This window comes from Vombatus ursinus, unplaced genomic scaffold (genome assembly GCF_900497805.2).
Source record: "Vombatus ursinus unplaced genomic scaffold, bare-nosed wombat genome assembly UNPS02014807.1, whole genome shotgun sequence".
NCBI classification, from domain to species: Eukaryota; Metazoa; Chordata; class Mammalia; order Diprotodontia; family Vombatidae; genus Vombatus; species Vombatus ursinus.
The window spans coordinates 33915800-33924185 of NW_020954585.1; the positions used below are offsets into that span (position 1 = coordinate 33915800).

At 35.8% G+C, this 8386-nt stretch overlaps 1 protein-coding gene across 3 annotated transcripts in view; it reads left to right on the forward strand.

The window, feature by feature from the left end:
• SNX24 (sorting nexin 24) overlaps positions 1-3433 on the forward strand; it is a 237203-nt gene extending 233770 nt beyond the window's left edge. For all 3 annotated transcript variants that reach the window (XM_027874283.1, XM_027874285.1, XM_027874284.1), the window contains one exon: positions 2316-3433. In XM_027874283.1, the coding sequence (XP_027730084.1) occupies positions 2316-2386 (71 nt within the window). In that variant the 3' untranslated portion in view covers positions 2387-3433. The remainder of the gene's footprint in view (positions 1-2315) is intronic.
• The last annotated feature ends 4953 nt before the right edge of the window (positions 3434-8386 follow it).

Below are 8386 nucleotides of genomic sequence, written 5' to 3' on the forward strand. Positions count from 1 at the left end.
TTAACTATCACAGATTTATTCATGTAGTGTTATTCAACAATACTATCATTTGAATTCTTGGTCTTAAAAATATATTGTTACTGATGGATATTCCAGCATGTCCAGCCAGCATCATTAACCTTACAGAAGTATAAGCAGGAAAAAAGGGCCGTTCAGATCTTCAGCACTTAAAGTAAAACTTTTCTGTGTCATAATTTAATATTCAGCTGTAACTTAACAAAAATTGTTTTTACAATCTTGCCAGAAGAAAAGGAATGAAGAACTAGTTCTTGACCATACTAACCCTTAAATACCAATGGGATACACAACAAAAACAGTAACTAGAATTTACATGATGCTTTCAAATTTGCAAAGCACTTTACAAATATTGTCTCATTTTATCTTCACAGCATTCTGGGAGGTAGGTGCTATTATTATCCTCATTTTACAGTTGAAGAAACAGGATGACAGGTTAGGTGACTTGCCCAGGGTCACACAGCTAGTACTGCCTTAGGCAGGTTTTGTACTCAGATCCATTTAACTCCAAATCCACTATCTAAATCCAAATATACTGTGCTACCTACATTCCAACAACTGTACATTATTGTCTTGTCAGGAGAATATTCTTTCTGGATTAAAAAGCATTCAAGTCATATCTTTTTGGTATATGCTTTGCTTTTTTTCTAGGTATTTTAAAATCTTTGAAGCTCCAATTTAGGTCAAACATCTGTTATTTTAGTATAGAATCTCTTCTTTTGCTAAGTGCAATGATGATGCTGGAAATACTTATCTATGAAAAGGGGTTTTTAGAACTCATTTGTAGAGTTTAGCACTTCAATATTAAAGCACTCCTAAAAACAATTTTCACTAGTTGTTAAAGGAAAAAACAATTTTGAAGATTAAGTCTATATAAAAAATTATTAAACTGTATAAAACCTTGATAACTACAGTATGTCTATAAACAGATATTCTGATGATATACATTTTCTGTGAACTTTATAATTTAATAAACCATTAGCTCAGATTGTTACTGATTCAGATATGTGTGGATATGTGTCTCTCACACACACACACACACACACACACACACACACACACCCCTCTATACCGCACGGTGCAAAAAGATAGGCATAGAGCTAAAAGTTTGTCTGATTTTGTTGTCCTACCTTTCCTGCATGAAAGAATTCTGATGTGAATCAGAACTCAGTGACTGACAAATACCACCAAGCCCCTTAAAGTCAAGCCCCTTAAAGTTAGAATATATTTCTTAATGCCTTCATGCAAACTGAATAGATTGATCAGATCAGAACTGAAAAATCTGCAGTTCAGGATTGTAATTTGATCCAGTTATCCTATGTAGGTGGAAAGCAAAAAAATAATTTTAAGCTTCCCATCAGGAGTTGATTTCCAGATATTATCATGCTTCTTCAGGTAGCATGAGGCCTAATTTCTTTACTGTGAATGATGTATCTTTTCTGAGAGCAACAGAGTACAAGAATAAGAGGTCAGAAAGACCTAGATCCACATCTAACTTTTGTGACCATAGGCAGGTCATATCACCTTCCTAAGCCCCGGTTTCCTTCTGTGAAATGGGGGTTATAATACCTGTATCACCTACATCACAGTCTCCTATGGAGTACCATGTGTATGAATGGGTTTAAAATGAACACTTGAGTGTTAATAGCTTAGTTTCCTTGTTCATATAATCCATTCATATTCTACCTGCTCTGGAAAGCAGCATGTAGGAAAAGGCTCTAGCAGTGAGTTTCCTTTGCATCTGCTCTGGAAATGTAGCTGATTTTTCAAGTATGACAGGTTGACTTTTTTTAGGAAATTTGCCCTTTTAAGTTAGGAAGACAGGATAGCATCTTATTGCTCTAAAGAAGCCTATTTGATAGCACTAGCATCCTCAAAATGACTTGGACTAAATGCTGCTGTAAACCACAATGGAAAACCTGCAGTGAAGTATTCCCAGTAGAAATCTTGGAATTCTTTCAAGTATATTGAGATTTTGTTAGAAATTGAATTGCCAGTGTAATCCATCTTCCTTGTGAGAAAAGATTCAGATAAAGAGCTGGAGCCCAGCAGCATTAAGTATTAGAACATCCCTTAAATCAATAAGCTACAAATCTGGTGGCGCATTCATGTGGTGCCTAGTGCTGAACTAAAGTGGCTTTAGTGCTGAAACAGCATTACTAATAGCTCATCCTGAACATGGATAAACAGGAGACGGATGCCATTCCTCAAATTATAGTGAGTCTTACCTTGTTTAGTTTTTTTCCAAAAAATGTTGTATTGATGCACATAAGAAATGTTTTTTTTCTTTTGTTTTTCAGATGATTTTCCAAATGTAGTTATTGAAGGAGTTCTCCATGGGATATTTTACCCTCATCTACAGCCCAGGTAGAAATCCTGTGTGGCTAAAGAAGCTGGAGCAAGTTTCAAAGTCTTAGTCAAGGAAATCGATTATCTCCCAAATTACCTAAACTCCATAACATAATAGCTATGGTCATTGCTAAAATTCATAGTCCCAGCTACATTCAGGGAAGTATATATTTCCTTTAAAATTGTGCTTTTTAAAAATAGAAACTGAACTTGGGGTTAGGTCAAGCAAAGGCAAAATTTTTAAGAAATAGGATATAGCAGCCTGCCTAGAAGTACATAGAAAAGAGGCCTATAGAGAAGGTTCTTATGAATGTTGCCTCCTTAAAAATTCTTGTGCAATATGACTGAATTCTTGTCTGCATTAGCAACACTTAAGTTAAATGAGGGTCACATACTGAAGACTGAGACAAACTGAGACTGACAATAACTTTGCACACTTTGTTTAGTTTGGGTTTTTCAATACACTAATCTTGTTACCTTGGGATTTTCCCAACTGGCTAAAAGTGTATACTGAAGAGCCAGCACCAAGAAAGGTCATCACAGAAACATCGTGACAAACAAATGTGAGAAATTGGTTAAACGGGAAATTGAGAGTAACTTGAAAATATTAGCATATTTGTACTGACTCTTCCCTTCCCCTTTGCCTCCCAACCCCACCCCCAACATATCCAGTTCATATTTGATTGGTGAAAAGTAAAGGCATATATACTTGCCATCGGTACTTGGGTATTTCACTTGAAAACTAAATAGCAACTCCATTATAAGGTGATTGGTTTTAGTAAGCTCCTGGGTGGCAATGTATGTAGAAACAAATTTAGAATTCTAACTAATGAACTCCACTACTGCTAATAATAGTCTAATTGCATAAACTCAAGGCCTTCCTGCATTTTTAAGATAAGTTATACAAAGGGCATTTTATACTGCTTCATGGTGAAGACAAGTAGTATTGCCAAGTAATAAAATAGCATCCACTTAGAATAACAGGGCTTTTCCAATGTTGGAGATACACTAAAATAGTTTGTGTATTACTGAATACTGGGCTGTAAAATAAACTTAAGATACAAGAAAATATTTGAGTTGATCTTTTCTGCTTGAAATATGAATAGCATTTTATAAATATATTTCCATTTGTACAAAATAAGAGTCAAGTTACCTTATTGTGTGTGAGGGACAGAATAGATGCTCAAAAAATAGTGATCTACAATGCAGTGACAGATTTACAAATAAAGTCCCAAGAAGCTATGGCAGCACTGGGGCCAAGCAGTCTTTTTTATAAAATTAAACTTGAATGTATACTTACAGATTTTATTTGTTAATATAATTGCAGTTAGTCTAAATTAATTATACTCTAGGTTTACATTAAAATTACAGAAATGTCTGTAAAATGCCCTAGATTTTAGTGTCTCCTACTACTTCTGGGTTTCATTTGGGAAATATGCCAAAGGCCATCATGGAAAGGAATATATTTTGGAGTAATGACAGAGGTAATAAAAACTGATAGAGAAAAAGAGGAGAGAAAGAAAAAAGATAAGATAGTGATACTAAGAGAAGAGGGAAACTAGGAGAGAAGAGATAATTTCATGATACCTTTCTACACTAGCTCTGGGAAGCTATGATATCTTTCATATACCCCTAGCATCTATACTGTGGCCACCACTAAGCAACATCTCTCTTCTAGCAGCATTCTGTTGTGGGCTTATGATCTGTTTCTTGAGTTTCTCATCTGTTTCCTCTTTCTGTCAAGGTGAACTACGGTATATTCACATATCAGAATGACTTCTGTTACTTTTTCACCCGGTGTTCTCTACTATGCTTCTTCCCCTCAGGTTCCTGCATTTCCTCACATGAGTATACCTTCTGAATAGATAATGCTCCTACTTCATCTCTCGTTGCTTTTATCTGTCCTGTTTTCTTTTGAGTAAAGTATACCCATCCAGAGCCATATTACAGGCATTAGTTTCATCCCACAAAGTCTCAGTGATACCTGTGAAGTCAAATTTGCCTCCTTGTGTTAGAAGCTCTGGTTCTTTTTGCTTGTTGCCTACACTATACACATTTGTATAGAAATATATGAGGTCGTGGGTTTTACTTCTCTAGTGGATTGTAACTTGAATCATCCCCTCTGACATCTTCAGCTTCTCCTTTTCTACTGGTTCCTTCCTTACTACCTTCAGATATGTCTGTGTCTCCCTCATCCTTAAAAATATTTCACTGGACCCTCAAGCTGTCTTCTCCACTTTTCAACTAAACTCCTTGAAATAGCTGTCTACACTTGTTGCCTCCACTTCCTCCCCTCTCATTCACTCTTCAACACTTTACATTCTGACTTCCAGCCTCCTTGCTCAATTGAAACTATTTACTCCAAAGTTACCAATAATCTCTTAATCATAAAACCTTTTTTTTTTCTTAGTCCTCATCCTTCTTGACCATTCTCCTGTATTTTATACTGTTGACCACCTTCCCTTCCTGGATTCTGTCCCCTCTCTGGGCTCTCATCATACTACTCTAACCTCTTACCTGTATGATCACACCTCCTCAGCCTTTACTGACTTATCATCCATATCATGCCTCTTAACAATGAGCATTTCCCAAGTTTCTATCCTATACCCTCTTCTATATCTACACTCTCATTCAGTAACCTCATCAGCTCCTATCTGGTTAATTATCATCTCTCTTTAGATGACTCAGATCAGTGTATCCATTCCCAGTCCCTAATATTTGGTTACGCATCACCAATGCCTCTTGGATATTTCAAAATAGATGTCACAGAGACATCTCATATCTAGTATGTCCAAAACAGAACTTGTTATCTTTCTCCAAAAAACCCTTATTTATTTTAGACTTCCATATTTCTTTCAAAAGACCGATATCCTTTCAGTCTCCCAACTTCATAACCTCAGCATTAACCTCTACTTTTCACTCCCCTCACCCCACATATCTAATCATTTGTCAAACCTTGCTATTTATAGTGCTGCATCTCTCCCATCCAAATCCTCTCTACTCACACAGGTACCACCTTAATTTGGATCCTCATCACCTCTTGCCTAGATTAATACAGCAACCTCCTAATTGGTCTCCTGCTACTCTCCACTCCATTCTGCGTATTGCTGCCAATGTAATTTTTCCTTAAACACAAATATAACCATGCTACTTCTTTATATAGTCAACTCCAGTGACTTCCTATTACCTGTAGGATAAAATATAACCTCTGTTTAGCTTCACAACTTAGCCCCAGCCTCAAGTGACATTGTGATATAGCCAGATTCTCTCCTCTGTTCCTCACACACCATGCTCAGTCACCTATCTCTGCACTATTTGCACTGGCCAACCCCATATCTCAAATGTACCATCTATATATGCCATATAGAATGCTACTTTTCCTTTGAGACCATTCTACATGAAGCCTTTCCTTATCCCTCCCGCCCTGGCCCTGCTAGTGCCATTCCTCCCAACCTACCTTATATTTACATACTCATTTTTGTACTTGTCTCCTCCATTGGAACGTCTGCTTGCTAGTAGACATTGTTTCATTTTTGTATTTGTATCCCTGTCCCTTAGCTCGGTACCTGGCAAAGAGTAAGTGCTTGATTAATATTTGTTGATTAATTGACTCACTACAGGCTCCTTTCTTGGATTTTGCCTCTCATAAACTTCTGGGTATCTCAATCATTTTTCTTTCTTCATTATAGTTATTCACTATTATATCTCGCTTGGTAGATATAAATAGAAAGTTTTCTCCTTCCCCCAGTATCTTTGCCAAGAAAACCCCAAATGGGGTCACACAGAGTCAGACATGACGGAAACAACTGGAGAGCAACAAGAGGATCATTGGGAAAAGTAGTTTCAGTTGAGTTATGAGATTAAAAAATCAGATTGTAAAGATTTGTCATAAGTGGGAGGTCAGAAAAAACACCAAGTTTAATTAGCTTTTTTCTAGTTTGTCTGCAGAAAGAGAGATTTAGGATGATAGTTTACTGGTATGTTCTGTTGAAGTTTTAGTCTTGTTACGCATGGGTGATTTGGAAGTGTTTGTAAACTGTAGGGAAAGAGCAGGTAGATTGAGAGACAATATTAGTGGAGAGTGGGGAAGATTGAAAGGTCAAGATAGCAGAAGACACATGAGGGGGATGGATATAAAGCACAAGCAGAGGGCTTGGCAATGAAAAATATTTCTTCCCCCAGGACTAGAGCAAAGAAGAAGAGAATGGGGGATGTTGTTGAGGGAATTTGATGTATAGAATGGGGATAAGTAAGAACTCTAGACAGTTTCAGTTTTTTTTGTTTTGTTTCCCATAAAGTATGTGGGAAGTACCTTTTGTGAGAGGGTGGGCTGTTAGAGGTGACTTGAGAGAAGGGAAGATTTGGAACATGTGATGGAGAGTGGAATAGAGAATCGATTAGGGAAGACTAAGAAGACAGGCGTGCTACTACAAAGGACCTATTTGAGATTATGTAACAATTTTTTATCAGATTTAATCTAATTATGATATAAACCATTGGTATTCAGCGCATGAGATAGATGGTGAATTTGTTTTACTTACCTTTTTTTATCTTCTTCACCTTGACAACTACATTTTACTTTTCATTTTCCTTTAATAATTTTCTTCAGGTCCCTACTCCTTAATTCTTTTCTTTCTTCAGATTGAGAACTTCTTCAACTCAAGTTGTTCTTCTTCTTGTCCTCAAGTTTTCTGAAATTTCTTCCTTCCCATACTTAGCCTCAGTTCTTCCTCACATATCCAAACCCCTCCAAATCCCCTTCCTATTTCTTTTTCTTTCTAATTCAGCCCAAGTTCTTATCTCAATTCCTGCTTCTTTTCCTGAAACTTTTTGAAACCTGATGCCGTAGATTTATCTTATCTAAATATTCCTCAATGTTTTCCAAATTTAATTAAACTTTTCCTACCCAAATTCAACCTCTGACCTTCCTCATAAATCCAAATGCCTACAAATCTTCTCAGTCAGCCAACCAATATTTATTAAGCTTTTACTTTGGGCCGGGTACTCTGCTAAGATATGTAAATATAATTACATAATACTATTTAAAGAAATAATAACTGAATTAAATAATTGGAAGAATAGTCATTACTCATGTTTGGGCTGCATCAGTATAATAAAAATTAACATACTAACTAAATTTAGAGATTTACATCTCTGACAAGGGGATAATTTATTAAGCTTGACAAAATGATAAGGAAATTCATTTGGAAGAACATAAGGTCCAGAACCTCAAAGGAAATAGCGAAGAAACAAACAAAAGTGGCATGAAAGGGAATAGTACTTGCAAATATCAAATTATAAAGCAGTTATCAAAACTTTTTGTCTCTGGTTAAAAATAGAAAACTAGACCAGGAATAAACCACACAAGCAAGAATCTGAAACAGTTGAACCCAAAAAACTCAGTGTTTAATAAACATAGGATATAAATTATTTGGGCAAGGACTAGCTATTGATGATAAGTTCTTGATGAACTGGAAAGTATTTTGAGAAAAAATAGTTTAGACCAATACCTCATACCATATGCAACAATAAGTTCCAAATGGATACTTGATTTACATGTAAAAGTTTTCATCATAAAAACAATTAAAAGATAAATTTTATATATATGTGTGTGTATATATATATATATGGAAAGAGAGAGAGTATTATATATATTCGTAATTATGGTTGGGGGGACATAGTTAACCAAATGAAGAGTAGAAATCACAAGAAATTGAAATTGCTCAGTAACTTACCTTCTATCCAAGAAGGATAGATAGATAGATAGATAGATAGATAGATAGATATAGATTTAGATACATAGACTACATACATATATACATTTATATATTTATGCTAAATATATACAAAGTATATAATATGGGTGCCAGGGAAGCTAGTAGCTCAGTGAATCAGGAAAGACTTCACATGTAAGGTAGCCCTTAAGCTGCATTTTGAAGAATACAAGACAGTCTACGAGGGGAAAGTTAAGATTATGCATTCTAGACAGAGGGGACATCCAGTATAAAAGCATGGATTAGGG